Source organism: Hemicordylus capensis, chromosome 3 (assembly GCF_027244095.1).
Source record: "Hemicordylus capensis ecotype Gifberg chromosome 3, rHemCap1.1.pri, whole genome shotgun sequence".
Lineage (NCBI taxonomy): Eukaryota > Metazoa > Chordata > Lepidosauria > Squamata > Cordylidae > Hemicordylus > Hemicordylus capensis.
Window position 1 is genome coordinate 281,677,869 of NC_069659.1, and position 16,112 is coordinate 281,693,980.

Here is a 16,112-nt window from a genome sequence, read left to right on the forward strand (position 1 = left end):
TTTTGGGGAGGGTTGTCCACCATTGCCAATCTCATCAGGAACTCCTCATGAGCTCCAAAGAACCCCAGGGTTTCCCAAAACACCATTTGAAAACCACTGACATCCTGCACAAGGCTAATTATGATGTGATACTAGCCCAAACTGGCTCACCCATCTCTATCTCAGTTTCTAAGAAGTTGCTTAAAACACACTTATGCACCCAAGCTTTTAATTGGATTTTAATGTGATTTTAACATTGTTTTAATGTTTAATTGTTTTGTTATGCTGTATTTGTTATGTTGTGTTGATTGTAAACTGCCCAGAGACGTAAGCTTGGGCCAGTATAGAAATACACTAAAAAAAATTTTTTTTAAATGTAAGTACTTGGACCTCCTTAGTTTCAACAATCACAGAAAATAACACAGATGTTGTTACCACAAAGACAGTAAGCACTTACGGCACATGTGCAAGTGACATAATGTCAAGCACTGGACCTTGTGACCAGTAGAGATATGCTTGTTCCCCAATAATGCACTGCCTGTTGTTCTTTAATTACTCATTAATCATTAATGCAAACAAGACTGGAAATCAAAAACATATCCCATTCAGAGAGTCTGCAAATGGGCTGCAAGTCCTCAGTCATTCAGATGAGTAATGGGATACAGTAGAACAAAGCCATCTGGTGGTTTGTTTTGTGACAGAAAGAACAATACCGTATCTGTCCACATAGTTCTGTTTGGTATCCAGTGTGTCCCTGTGCATGGACTGAGGGCTGAGGTGATGGCTGAAGGGATTGGTAAATACTACTCAGCTGCTATTCCCCAATCATGTCTATCTGTAACCAATCCAAGGCTTTAGTTGAATAACAAACCTTAGTGCAGTGTAGCTTCATGGTGAATGTGAGAATGAGTCCAGAAGGACGCAGACTTAATAGATTTCATTCACATTTTCCTCTTTAGGTCCTGCTGGAAATCCAGGACCTCCGGGTCCAACTGGTCTCCCTGGTACTTTTGGTCCCAAAGGTAAATTTGGTATCTGTGTAAAAACTCTACAGTAGGCTATAATGGAAACATGAAAGTGAACTGCAGGGCTGGATGGAGTAATAGACCTTTGCTTTTTAACCTGTTGACTTTACCGTTGTGAAGGAAATATTAAATAGTCTTCAGAATTAAGGTGTAGGCTTGAAACTAGAGAGTCAAACTGAATCTGAACCAAACTTGAAACAAAGAACTGGTTCAGAAAGATTTGTTTTTCAATGTACTGCAACTGCACTTGAGCCTACTTGAGGCCTGGAATCTGAACTGGAACTGAACCCCCAAAACCGCAAGTGGCAACCAATTCAAAAATCAAGAATCAGGCACACAGCTTTCAGTGTGTGATTAATGTTCTGTTTTCCTATTTTCTATCCTGTTGTATATATTTTGTTTGTAAAAACTTTTAAAAATTCAAAAACAAACATTGACGCATTTCACATGATCATAATCAGAGTAGGAGAAGATGTTTATGATCGTGTGCTAAGCAGCAGCTGAGCCAGAAGGCTTTTCCTCCTACCTCATTAAAGACCTGGGTATAGCTGCTGGGTAACAGGGAGACCTCCAGCCCAACTGCTGCTTAGCTTCTTATCACATATGGTAACTCCAACCTAGTTTTTAACTCACTCATGATCAGAAAACAGGAGTGTGCTCAGCTCCCAGAGTAAAAGGCTGCTCCTACCCTACTCTTCATCATGTGAACTGCCCTGATTAGTTATTGTATTCATTGTGCAGAGTTGCATGGCAAGCATAAGAGTTTGAAATTATGACAAGAAATAGTGGCTGAAATCTAGAGCAGCCATCAGGGACACAGCACAGTTTGTTCTTAACTCAGCCAGCTTTCCTCTGCCTACATAAATACTAGGGATGTGCGTGGAAACGGTTTCTGTGGTTCAGTTCAAATTTGAACCAGTTCACAAGCTAGTTTGATTGAACCCACCAGCCAGTACAGTTCATTTGTCAAACCTGTTCGCCCATAGGGGATAATTGGAACTCCAAAGTGGATTGGGCGGTAGGGCATGATGGGTGCTATCTACCATCCAGCCTGCAAAACAATTGGGCAATCCGGCGATTTTAAAGGAATGTTTTGAATTGGGTGGGGGGGGTCAGTAGGTCAACTCTAACTTCAGAAATTCCTAAAAATCACCAAATTGTTTCGTGGGTTAGGTGGTAGGTAGGATCCATCATGCCCTGCTACCACCCAACCCACTTTGGCATCCCTAGGCGCTACCCATGGAGAATAATGGGCTGGTTCAAGTTCTCATTATTCCCTATGGGCAAAACAGCATGCACTGTATGGACCTAGACTGGAGCTGAAGGACCAGTCTCACCACGTTGGCACCATTGTCGGTGACCAGGAACCCTTGGTGAAGGTTTTCTTAGCCTATGTATTAGTTAGTAATAAATATAAAACTTGTTTGATAAAATTACTTATAAAGGATAAGTAACTTCTCTGCAACAAAACATGCCCTGCAAATTGCACAGCAGATATTTTTTGGAAAACAAAGAGCACTTACAGGGATAGGGGAGAGCAGCAAAAATCCCTCTGCCTTCCCTACCCCACATGCATGCTCTGATGCTTGGCAAAACTCTGGCTGACTTAAGAGCAGCTTCTGTACACAGGGATGTTAACCAGGGACCCTAACCTCTGTGTGTTCCCTGATGGCTGCTCTGGATGTCAGCCAGTATCATTAGATGCATGAAGTTTATCTAAACCAATTCAATTCTAAATCAGTTCAAATGTGTTTGGACCAGTCTAGAACCACTTCTTAAAGTAAGTGTTTGAACCAGAAGAGAACGAGAAACTTAAAATGAAATACTAATGAATCTACACTGGAACTAAACTTACATTTGTAAAAGTTGAACTCCCTGCTTTGAACCAAAAAAGAGAGGCCTTTTATGCCCTTCACAGATTTGTAAGAATGTGTTGGGGGTTGTTAATTTTACCCCCAGTAGGAAAACAGCAGAGCACTAAGGAAGAGAGCACACACTCCAGTTACAGGGTAGGTAGCAGAGAATGGTTGTGTTGTTGCAGCTATTTAGAGAAAAACACATGGAGATATTTGTAGAACTAAATACTAAGAATTTATTGGTTAAGTACATTTGGATTGGAAAGACCTAATCCTAATCTAAAGGACTACATAATGAATAGGTAAGGAGAGAGAGGGAAAGGTTTCCATCTACTCTCTAAGAGGAAAGGAAAGATTGTGACTCAGCACAGGAAATACTGCAGAGTCAATTCAGGGGTCATAGAAAAGGGATAGATAGGGAGACCCTTACTCACTGTCTCTATTCCCAATGCCCCTAGTGGTCATTAGGATAGTTGGTGCAAAAGGTCAATGCACTGGAACTCCATCGTCAACAGAATTTTGGGGCTAGAGTTTATTGACTGGGGACATCCTCCCAGACATCCTCCAAGAAGTTATAGGTGGATTTCAGCTGCTTTTGAACCTTTCAAAAATAACTTCATTCTGGGTAACTGGATTTTGATTTATCAAATCAAAGCTTTGCAAAACTAACCATAATGGGGAACAGTATGTTTCAGTGCCAAAATTCTGACCATGCCACCAATATTTGGATTTCAGTACACAAATGTTAGTGGAGTGAAGACAAATGAATTATGAGGTTTTTCACTAGAATCTCTGTTCTGTATCATTCTGAAATTTCAGTAAAGTGAAGCATTTTAATTCAAATGTGATATTTCCAACTAATTTCAGCTATAGAAATACCAACCATCTTTCCTAGCTTTCTGATCCTGATTAAAAATTTCAGTAGGTTTGCTATATATAACAACAGAATGTGTACTTTACAGCAGAATGGAGTAATTCTTGGTGATGCTGTGTTGTGATGTATGAAGATTCTCTGTATGATTATCAGTGTGTTTGCAAAGAAAATCTATCTTAAATCACCAAGCACATTTAATTCCTGTAAATTATGAAAAATGCTTTCCCCATAGAGAGCAACTCCCAGGTGCCTACAAGTTTTGAGTAGTTCCTTCTGAATTGGCCAGTGTGTGAGTGTTCTTCTTTAGCCAGTTGAGGGACATAGAGTCCAAAGATCCTGGTTCAGCACCTACAGATGTATCCTAGTGCACAATATACCAAGTTACAAAGCTAACCCTGACATGTTGGTAGTCCCAAATTGCCATGTCTTTCTATTACATTATTCTACTACACCATTCCTGAACAGTTGCAATGTTTGTTTGTTTTTCAGGTATGATGGGTTCACCAGGTCCCCAAGGTCCTCCCGGTGAGTCTCATGATGTCATTACATACGTAGCATATTATAAAATACAGCAAACCGTGGTATTGCTCCTAACAGCATTTGATGCATTCCATCCTCCTGGCTTAATGGTAGGAACCTGTCTTTCAAAAACATTCTGCTTAACCCTCTTGATCTTGCTTTTCTTTTAGGTCCTCCTGGGCTCCAAGGATTTAGAGGTGAAATGGGTCCCGCAGGTATTAAAGGTATGACGAAGAACTTACATCCCACACTTATCTGTGGAGGGTGCTAGTCAAAAATGACTATCTGTTCTTTTCTCTCACCATCTGTTGAATGTATATTACTAATTGGACCCATATCTAAGGAGGTTTTGAATGCATCTCCTACAATAAAAAAGAAAAATATAAGGAAAAAATAAAAGGAAATATATACATAGCTAAAAGGAAAAATATAAGTAGCTATGTAGCAAACGAGCCACCTAATGGTGCAGCAGGGAAGTTGGTTCGAAGAGAGCAGGAGGCTGTTGGTTCGAATCCTTGCTGGTGTGTTTCCCAGAATATGGGAAACTCCTGTATAGGGCAGCAGCGATACAGGAAGATGCTGAAAGGCATCATCTCATAATACTGTGCAGGAGAAGGCAATGGTAAACCCCTCCTGTATTCTACCAACTACATGGTTCTGTGGTCACCAAGAGTCGACACCGACTCAATGGCACAACCTTTATGTAGCAAACACGGCTGTTTTAAAAATTGTGTGTATACTTGTATGAATGGAGCAATCTTACTAGGAGGTGTGGTCCGTCGACCAAGCAAAGTCATTTTGCATAGATTGGACTGCTAGGAGAGTTCAAGAAATGAAATCCAGGAGGCTTTCTAATATCAAGGGGAACCATGAAATTGGAGTGCCCAGAAATGAGGTTAGGTTCCTTATTGAAACAATCCATTGGAGAACAGCTGTTTAAACTTTAAACCTCCCTGCACATCAGCTGAGAAGTGCGAGAAGGTCTGAGATGGTGTGAAGTTTAAATAGCCATTCTCCCCGCTTCCCAGCTGATGTGCACAGGGAAGTTTAAAGAAGTGGCACAAGAAGTGAGAATGGATGGAGCAGCCTGCACCTCTCATGCTGCTTGTTTAAGTCTCCAGTTAAGGAGAGTGGCTATTGAAACTGTATGCCAATTTAGTTAAGGGGGTAGAAAACCATGAAGAGCTTAAACTAGTCCCCCTCGATAACTAAACTGGAATACAGGGAGGTGGCCTGCGAATGGGCGTAACTGCTATTGGAGGGCTACTTGTACATGTCATAGAACGTTTTATTAATGAGCTTGCAAAGGGGAAGTGAATTGAATAATTACCATATATGGTAATTTTGAATCATAGTACATTTGAATCTGAGAAATATTTTCTGCTTCCCTTGGCACAATTATGTTTTGGAATTATTGATCTGATTGAGTGTTAAAAATGCGTTGACAACAATGGCAGTTAAAATATGATGATGATATTCAGAATTTCTTCTACAAAATTAAAAAAAAATCAACCTTTCCCCAACACAATCTGCTGCAAAAATTAGTGCATTTAGCTAATTTAAGTGGCAGGATTGTTCATGCAAAATTTAGTATCTGTAGGTAATTGGGAAGTATGAGATTCAGAATTGATTTTTTAAATTTTTTAAAAAAATTACTGAACATATTCCAGTGTAAAAAGTAGTGCATTCCGCTAATTTCAGTGGCAGCATTGTGTATGCAACATTTGATATCTGTAAGTCATTGGAAAGTATGACTTCTTTATTGCCAGTTTCTTAAGGATTCTCACACCAAATTTATTGCTCCTATTTTAGCATTTATCCTGGTCACACAGACCAATTTTATTTGGAAATTATGCTGGCCAGTTATAAACCTGTAATTTCAGATAATGTGGCAAAGTTCTGTTTTGTGGCGTTGAAGCTCCGTAAAGACTGTATTAGTAATTTGAACAGTTTGTGATTTTTTAACTTTTGAAATTCTTGAATTTTCTTATTAATGCTATTAATTGTTATTGTTTGTTAATCTGGTCTGTGACTACAATAAACATACTACATACTACTATGACTTTATTTCTCACAAACCAGCAAACCAACCAACACATTCTTCAAAATATATAATAGATTGCAAATTGCTTGCATTACTTCTTATTTGCTAGTAAACTGAAGTATATTGGAACTTCGATTACAAGGCACGTTGGTTCCTCCAGTTTGTGGTACTCTCCAGTCCAGTAGGATATTAAGGATATTTTGAGTGTGTGAAATCCTTCCTTGAGGAGGAGTTTGAATAATGACCTTTGCTGTTCCTTTTAATATTATTGTATCTGTGTTATTTAGGTGAGAGAGGAGCAACAGGAACAGCTGGACCCAAAGGTACGTCAATCAGTTAGATGTGTTCTCTCAGTACCTGGTAGCTACTGGACTCCTTTGAATATAATATGTTACACAACTCAGTGCTGGGTGTGTTCCCTAGTGAAACTCATCAATGGGATGCTTATACTTTTGTCATGAAGGTTTCTTTCTTTTGATTGGAATGTTCTTGAAATGAAATAATTCTACGATATTTCCCCCCCCTCTTATGTGTTTCTTTAGGTGATCAAGGGGAGAAAGGACCTCGTGGCCTTACAGGTTTGTGCTGAGTTATTTTGCTCTCAGGTGTTTTGAAATGATACCACATAGCATAAGCTCTTCATGATCAAGGGGAATTCATGGAGAGTTATAATCTTTGAGGACAGGGCCAGAAATGACAGGCTCTCCCCTAGCCAAGCTAGGAAACCATTGCCTATTTCCATTCTTCTCAACAGCATATTTGGCTGCAATTCTTTGTTCATACACAACTTCTGACTCTGGGGAAATGTATGAGTGGTTCTGAAACTTTGTCCAGATCCAGACACCTCTTCCTCTCCTCCATCTTTATTCCTTCCTCTTCCAACCAGTCGCCAACCATTGTGCAACACATTAGAGCAGGACTGCTCAACTTGGCCCTGCTGCAGATGTTGGCCTACAATTCCCATAATCCCTGGCTATTGGCTGCTGTGGCTGGGGATTATGGGAGTTGTAGTCCAAAAACAGCTTGGGGACCTAAGTTGAACAAGCCTGCATTAGAGCAATACAAGCTTCATTAGTGTAAAACAATGAGATGGGGCTGCTGTTTGCATAGTGCGAGATGTAGTACTGTAGAAGAGAGCTTCAGGGACCTTTAGCAGCATCCTGGCAAGGCTTGTAGTCAAGGTAGAGCTCTGTCAAGTGCCAGCTGCAGCAGAGTCTCATCATCCACTGACAATGGTGGTGTTAGGGTTTACCACCAAACCAGGAAAACAGCTGCTGCTAGTGCTTTCCACACATAGTCAAATGCAAGTAGTCCTGTGCACAGATTGACTATAGAGCCAGCCAAGCTTCTTACCTGAGCTCTTAGACTGAGTCACATGCAGTCTGTTAATCAGATAAGACATGGGTCCCTAATTTACTCCTTTCCACAACCATAAAGCAGAAATGTACACATTATTCTAAGACACTCCTGTTGGTTTGATTTGCAGGTGAACCAGGCTCCAGAGGGCTACCTGGACCTACAGGTGAACCAGGAGCTAAAGGATCAGTAGGTGAGTAGCCATAAGAAAATGCCCCCTTCTTCATGAGTCCCACCACTTATTAAGATTGTCTGGGGAGGTTTGCCTACAGTTACCATAGTGGGAGCCGGTGAGGGCTGCGCTGGTGGGGCTGCGAGAGGTACATTAAAAAGTGATTAGTGGTGGTACCGCTGGCACCTGCAAGCAGTGATGCCTCGCCTGGCATCACACACAGCAGCTCCTGCAGCTCCAGCACTCATCTGGCCTGCACATATACGCGTGGACCATTTGCATGGTCAGCATGGTGTTGACCATGCATCATGATCAGCTTGGTGAGTGCCAGAGCTGTGGCAACTACCACACAGGATGCTGGGCGAGGTGCCACTGCTCGCAGTGGCTTGCAGGTGTCAGAGGTACCACTGGTAAAGCCTTTTAGACTTACTTCTCATGGCACCATCACCACAACCCTCACTGGCTGCCACTGGGTTGCCACCAGCTCATGTGGAGGCGATCCAGGGCCAGGCTTTCTCCATAGCTGCCCTGGGGCTGTGGCACTGCCCTAAGGCAGTTAGGCATCACTGCCTGACGCTGTGGCTCGAATCAGAGCTTCAACATTCCTGGCAGCATTTCTCAGAACACAACTGTTCAGTCAAGCTTATGATTAGTTTTAATAGTGTTTCAGTGGTTTTTAAAAACCACTTTGTAATGCTTTTTAAATATTTCCCTTGCTTTAAAAATGTTGTGCTTTGTGTATTAATTTGTGTAAACCATCTCAAGATGCAAGTTTTGGCAGTATAGAAATGTTCTAAATAAATAAAGGCATTTCTGGAAGATAACTGCTACATAACCACTCAAATCCAGGGACATGAAGATCACAGTGGAAGACAATCTGACAGGAGGAGGGAAGCTTTTTTGTTTTGTTTTAAATAGAGCTTAATGTGGAATGTTCTTCTTAATATAGTTTAAGAGGTGTGGTTTACATATATGCATGTTTTGGGTCATGTGTAGAAGGTTTATTTCTGGAACTTAGCGCAGGCTAGCAAAGATATGAACATGCATTTTGATCTCTTTGATCTCTGATAAGATTATATTGTGGGAAAAATGATCAGCTAAAAGTATCTGACCCTACTCAATTCCACAGTATCCATCATTTTAAAAAGTATGTTCTTGTGTATGGCTATGCATTAAGCAAAGAATGTGGAGACTATGGAGGAAAGTCAAGAATAACTAATGGATTCTCAATTTTGCATAGGTCCACCTGGCCCAGATGGGCATGCAGGCCCCAGAGGTAAATTGTTATATTTCTCATCATGATGAATACAATATTAAATGAATCTGGATATTAATTTATAATGAATAAATACTTGGCATATTGCTTATTTATATAAAATTACATTAAATGATAGTAAATGATACTTTTCACATTACTCCAGGCTTAAGATCAGAGTTTCAGTTGCTTATAAGCATTTTATATTTTCAGAGTTAGTTGTTGTAAGTGCAACCACTGAATATAGTACAGTTACATTGCTCTAAAGAGCTCTGTGGATAAGGAAGACATTCATAAGATCAGAGGTTTAAATAAATTGAATCTCCCAGATATACTGATGTGGGGCTACACAACGAATGAACTGTCCTTGCTATTGTCACAATGGCACAAATAATAGGAACATTTTTGCTACAAGAAGCAATGACTTTTGCTCACATAATGATGTGTAATAAAAAGGTCATTGTCCTTTTATATGAAGATTTGGGCCTCTTGAGTCTTACTTCATTGAGACCATTTCCATAATTCTAGTGGATGTTACTATTGCACAAATAGAGTGTACTAATTGTCCATATGACCATAGAAGTCAAAATATTATTTTTCTTGTAAGCCACTTTGTGTTACTTTTTTGAGAGAGAGAGAGGGTAGAATGGTTTAAAATAAATTAATAATCCTGACTGTTTCCTAGGTGAACAGGGTCTTATGGGATTGCAAGGACCACGAGGCCCACCCGGGACTCCTGGAGATGCCGGACAGCCAGGTAATACAAGGCAGTGGATCAAGAATATGTATTGTTGCTCAGTTTATCTGCTTCTGATGAGCACTCCCTTTTTCCATTGGAAGATAGTATTTTTGCCACTGAAAAGTTCTCCAGCAGTAATGTTTACCCTAAGGCTACCGGACAGCCCATTCATTGGGCAGATGGAAGAGGAGACCTTGGCACTGGCCTTGAGGAAACACCAAACTTTTTAATATTGAAATAGAGGCAGGGAGGCTTGCCTAAGAGAGGAAGGTCTGAGGAAGAGGAAGAGAGGCAGCTTGACTGCCATGAGGGCGTGTTGGACTTTTGAGAGGTAGTGTGGGAGGCAGGGGGCAAAGAAAGAGTGCCGGGTTGGGATCCTGTTCAGGGTACCTAAATACACATTAACAGACTATTGGGAATATACTGCAAACCTTTAAATTATGAAATTTAAGTACATATGCATGCACAGCCACCTAATGGCGCAGTGGGGAAATGGCTTGACTACCAAGTCGAATCCCTGCTGGTATGTTTCCCAGACTATGGGAAACACCTGTATTGGGCAGTAGCGATATAAGAAGATGCTGAAAGGCATCATCTCATACTGTGAGGTAGGAGGCAATGGTAAACCCCTCCCATATTCTACCAAAGACAACCACAGGACTCTGTGGACGCCAGGAGTCGACACCAACTCAACGGCACACTTTGCCTTTACACATGCATGCATGGGATATATTCTCCATTGTATTTAGGTGTTTGCTTAGATCTGACAGAAATGTCAAGATTGCTACCCAGAGGGCTTAGTCTGTCAGCTGGTTTATACACACAGGGTTATACCAGCAGGAAATACAAATGCTGCATGAAGTATTAATTGAGTCTTAGAGATAAGGAGTATCAGAAGGCATAAAGGCAAAAGTGATTGGGAGGGCAGAAAGGATGCTTAGTATTCTTTCTGCCCTTCTTGTGTGGAGTGGAGAGTACAAAGAAGCAGCTAAGAGGAAGATAGAAACCCTCTTCACATGAAACATTCAACATCTGTACAACCTGTGTACAGTGTATGCACATACTGATCTGTACACATGTACAGTAGTTCATGCATTATATTCAATGCACATACAGTGGTACATTTCCTATCTGTACCCAGGTTCACATTCACACAAAAATATGTGCATGTGTACAGACATCTGTATAAAACATAATGTACGTTTCAATAACTGAGACTCAAGAGATAAATAGATGAAGGAAAGCTTTAGCCATAGGTGCAAAGAAAAAAGAAAAAAAAGGCCAGATCTTAGAGATTCTAAGAAGAATTTGGCAATGGCCTTGATAATACAGGTAAAGTAAAGGATGCAGTTGAATCAGCTGTAAACCTATTCAGTCAATCAGTTAATACTTTATTTGCTGAAACCAAAGGTCATTGCAAAACATCTTCATGGATATCTTATCTGTGTGTCCACCTGTCTGACCCTATAAGAAACTTCCTAACCTCTTCACATATTTCCCATTATTTCCCCAGGACTCACAGGGCCTCAAGGACCACCAGGTAAGGTGCTATAGGTGGAAAGAGGTTATCCAACTGTATAACCTGATATACAAATTATACTATAAAGTACAGCATTTTTCATTCTGAATGGTCATTTTCACTCTCTAGGTCTCTCAGGCAATCCAGGCCGTCCAGGACCTAAAGGTGAGTTTGAATACTATTGGACTTCTGTGTTAGAAGCCCCTGGTGCATATATTCAAGAGAGATGGGGCCCTAAATAAGACCCTGGTGCATATATTCAAGCAGGGGCAGCAGTGCAATAATACAGTAGAGGAACAGTGCAACCCCTTCTCCCCACCATGCAGGTAGCCTAGAGATGTACACATCAGGCAGAATAAAAATATGATAATTAAAATAAATTAATAATAGTTTGAAATGTGAACCAGGCCCTCCCTGTGAATTTCTGGTTTTTTGGAGGTATGATTCCTCTCCCACAAAAAAGTAGGGGGGGGGGACTTAAGCAAAGCATGCTCTGAGTGCTTAGAGCTCATATGGAGATGTCATGCTCTGAATGTTGGAGGAGGTCTCCATATGCTGCTGAATATGAAGCACAACTGAGCACTCATCAGATTGTCCTTTGAAGTAATATTTTCCAATAGGAAATTCATGCATTATCAGAATCCAATCCTATCACTACAAGCCCCTGTTTATTTAACACAAGTTGTTCATATCAGAACTGGGGCAACTGGCATAACAGCCACTTCTCTCTCCCCAAAGCATCCATCTCCAATCTTACTATAAGAATAATCACTGTGACAAAGAATTAAATGGCACAGACAACCAAAGACATTACAGATTTATTACTGGTAATGCCCAGTAACATTATTTCTTTTCCTATTTTGTTTCCACAGGTGAACCAGGAGCACCAGGCCGGGTTCTCTCTTCAGGTTTGTATTACAGCAGCAAGAGTCTCATACCTGGGGGCTTTATAGACAGGGCGTCTACCCCAAATCTCCTTCAGGAGAGTGTGTGTGCATTCACACACCAGCCAAACTTACCCCAAAGTCTCTTTGAGATCCTTGAACCCACTCCACACACAAATCAGGCTTTGTCTTGCGAATTCTAGCTTATCTCTAGTTATTTCCAGGTTTTTTAAATGCTGGTTTTAAGCTACTTTTTCTGAAAACACTGGAGCAAATAGGGAAAGGCACTGAAGTAGAATCATTAGCATGATAACTGGGATACTGTCTTTAGAAATGCAAATATAGCTCTTTAGTAATCTCCCCCCACCATTGGCTAGAAGGAAAACACGGAGGCATGCCATATGAACTTGTATCAAAACAAAACCCAAGAGCAGAGGGGAGGGGCAGCTCCCCTTCAATGCCTCAAGTATAATTCGAAGTGGCTTCGCTCAGCATTTAGCCCACAGCATGAAGCCATGTGCGAATAACTCCCTGGTGACCGTCATACTACCAAGTTGCAACTTTTCCAGATGGAGTGACTTCTACTTCTCTGGTTTAATCTTTCACCTGGTTTGTATTTCAGATGGTGCATCAACTGTTGCTGTCGCAGGACCTCCAGGCCCACCAGGAGCTGCCGGACCTCCAGGCCCACCTGGTGTTCCAGGTATGAATCCCCTTTTATTCTTGGTCACTTTTTTTGTTGCTTTTCCCCTAATGCTTATGTGTGTGTGTATGTGTGTGTGGTACAGTGGTTTCATTGCATAGTTGCCCTCAGTTTGTATTCCTAGGACTAGAGTATACATGCCACCTTTATTGATTCCAATAGCAAATTTGGAGGGAGGGACCAGAAGTGGCCATGAATATATTTTGCATGCATAAGGTTCTAGGTTCTCTAGTATCTTCTGATCTACCTGACCTCAGGTAGCAGAGCTAGGATAGACCGCTTCATGTATTCTTATTTGTTTTTAGTTTTGTGGTTGGCACTATATGGAATTAGTTACTCAAAGGATATTTATTTATCGAGGTAGTGTCGTGAGAGGGGCTGAGAAGAATGAATACACAAAGGAGGGAAAGAGCAAACTAAGAATCTTACACATGTGGTCCCATAGAGTTGCAACCATTTCAGTTGCACAGAATCTGGATGTCTGTCAGCAGCTGCACTGTCTTGTGCTGAATAACTGATGATGGAACAGCATTTTTGACTCATGTTTACACCTTGATAATCCCAGTGTTAAAAAACCCCCACACATATCCCTTCATTTGTGAACATCCTGTGAATGTTAATTGTGCCATGATGATGCACAATTGTGCTACAGCTTTATGTCATAGCTTTAAAAAGCATGTAATTGTAACAAAATACATTCTGTTTTCACTTATGATGATGTCACTTGTAAAACAATTCTCAGACTGATGCACTTATTGTGGAGCGCGTCCAATATATTTATTCCTTTCTGGAGAAGAATTAAAGAGCACACTGGTGGTCCACCCTTTCTTTTTTATATCTGGCATATCTAGCACCGATGGAATGGTTCACAGACAACCTGCCCACCAAGAACTTGTCATTGTTTTCCCGACTCATCAAAATAGTACACGGGACCAAATTAATCTATGTTCCTCTAGCTGTGTGTGTTTGTAATGAGACAGGGGAGAGGAAATTGGTCCATCCATGAAGAAAATCTGATCCAACTTTCTTCTTTGAATACAGGCCCTGTTGGCCCAGCTGGTCTTCCTGGAGCTCAAGGTAATGCATTCCGTGCAACCCCTTCATTTTTCTTCTTCCCAAATCTCTCTTCCCTGTCCTGCTGCTTGTACTCCCATCTACTTGCAACTCCTCTGGTTCCCATCTTTATGCCCAGAACAGCTTCCCCTTTCTTAGGCATCAAACCACATTCCTCTCCTCCTTAAATCTGTCTCTTTCTGCACAGCCTTTCCTGTACCAGTCTAGCTTCATTTCCCCCCTGCATTTGCTGGTACTTCTTCCTAACCTTGTTATTCCTTCAAGCTATGTTATCTCCATTCCCACTGTAATTCCCCTGAGCAGGAACCAAGTTTTTTCTATTCAGCAGCCCACAAATTTTGGGTGTTTAAACTTGGACAAAGCATATCAGGCACCAGCAGGCCACACAAGGATTATACTAATCCCCATGAGGACTGGAGACTGGCAGGATTATCACAAAGGGTACAGTCCAAGTGATGGACTCCTCTGCAGTCTCTTACCACTTCTTTCTTCCCACCCCCACCCCTTTCATGGTATGAAACAGTCTTGATTTAATGCTAAATGGTAGAATCTGGGAAGCTGCTGTCTGGATACAACCAAACCCATGTGCTGTTTCTCACATGTGATGATCACGGATGTATATACCTGTATATTGGTGTATGTTTTTGCAGTGATACATGCATATACAAGTGTGTGATCATCACTCATGGGACATCCTGCATGTGGATGTCATGCTGTTTCCTACAACAAATAATTTTTCATGCAGGAATCTTGCAGCATATCATAGCAGCCATAAAAACTGGTTGCTTTTGTTGATATACCTGTTCATTTAACCTCAGCTAATTCCTGCAGTGTTTTTGTATTCATCTGCCAGGGATTTAAGAAATTCTCCCCCACCCACCCCGCTTTTTGTCCCATCTCATTTCTCAAGAGAAGATGGTCAACTGGCATGTGAGAAATGGTCTGAAGATCAGTTCAGTTCCCATCTGAATTAGGTTTAATCTCACTTTTTAAAAAAGCCTAGATTCTCAGCAGGTAGACATCAGAATTCAACATTTTGAGCTTCGATCTTGTTGAATCCCCCAAAGTGTTATTTTTGTGCTCTTTCAGTTAAGTAGTCTGGCATTTCTTGTCCTCTAATACAGGACCTCAAGGTGTGAGAGGACCCCCAGGTGAAGCCATTGTGGAAACCATCAGATCAGAAGTTGCTGCTTCACTTTCTAAAGGTAGAGTGGACTTAACTGTTTCTTCTAGGCTTCTTCTAGCCAGCTTTAGTACTACTGACCATTCCAAAGATACTGATCATGCATTCAAACTATTAAACATGGTTTCCAGAATGCTATAAGAACCAGACTTTCTTAAGTTTCAATTGCTTAGAACCAAAGTGATCTTAAAAAAAACAAGATACTTAACAGTGTAATTTACTCACCATTTGTAAGACACATTAAAACTCTGCCTCTGAAGTTTCTCCCCCACCCCAAAATATCTGGGGAAATCTTGACCTATCAGGTCTTGAATACATTTCTAATCAGAGGGTTTTAAAGAGTAATTCACACATTCCCTTTTAGCATTCTAAAATATGTTCCATCAACTGAAAACATTTCCACCAGGATCTAGTGAACCAGATCGGCAGGTCCAGATTAAGCCCTTATCATATTACCTTAATTTGTAATAAGAAACTTTTGTAATCCTATGCACAACCAAGTCAAACTGAACTGTCACATACTACTCAGTATAATGTAAGAAAGCAGACATAGGCCCAAACTGATTTACTTTAGAGAGAGTGAGACCTTAAGCTAAGTTAGACATTACCTTAGGTTTACTTTTCTGCCTGTCCATTTCCCCCCACTTCTCTTTTACAGTTTATACTGAGAAGGGCAAAGGGCTGCTCCTCAACCAAGTAGTTGCCTCTACCCATTTGCATATTTGTTCTCTCCCTCTGGGCACAGCAGTAATGGTAATTGGGGCTAGCAAGCCCAATTCTCCCTGCTGCCCCCACCCCGGCCCCACCAGCAGAGAGGGCAAGCAAGTGTGCATCAGCTTAAGTTCCATCTCTGGACATCACCATTGAGCCTAAAGTAGGGTTGCCATATTCTGACTTTCCAAATCTGGGGGCCTAATTTGCATATTACAT

General features: G+C 41.1%; 1 protein-coding gene across 1 annotated transcript in view; it reads left to right on the plus strand.

Annotated features, from left to right (window-relative positions):
• The window catches only part of COL17A1 (collagen type XVII alpha 1 chain), an 83,442-nt gene that overhangs the window by 42,298 nt on the left and 25,032 nt on the right, over nucleotides 1–16,112 (plus strand). Inside the window, exons 25-38 of the mRNA XM_053308995.1 lie at nucleotides 939–1,001; nucleotides 4,224–4,259; nucleotides 4,424–4,477; nucleotides 6,585–6,620; nucleotides 6,840–6,875; nucleotides 7,784–7,846; nucleotides 9,066–9,101; nucleotides 9,766–9,837; nucleotides 11,333–11,359; nucleotides 11,468–11,503; nucleotides 12,211–12,246; nucleotides 12,845–12,925; nucleotides 13,967–14,002; nucleotides 15,124–15,204. Of these exons, the coding sequence (XP_053164970.1) occupies nucleotides 939–1,001; nucleotides 4,224–4,259; nucleotides 4,424–4,477; nucleotides 6,585–6,620; nucleotides 6,840–6,875; nucleotides 7,784–7,846; nucleotides 9,066–9,101; nucleotides 9,766–9,837; nucleotides 11,333–11,359; nucleotides 11,468–11,503; nucleotides 12,211–12,246; nucleotides 12,845–12,925; nucleotides 13,967–14,002; nucleotides 15,124–15,204 (693 nt within the window). The remainder of the gene's footprint in view (nucleotides 1–938; nucleotides 1,002–4,223; nucleotides 4,260–4,423; nucleotides 4,478–6,584; nucleotides 6,621–6,839; nucleotides 6,876–7,783; nucleotides 7,847–9,065; nucleotides 9,102–9,765; nucleotides 9,838–11,332; nucleotides 11,360–11,467; nucleotides 11,504–12,210; nucleotides 12,247–12,844; nucleotides 12,926–13,966; nucleotides 14,003–15,123; nucleotides 15,205–16,112) is intronic.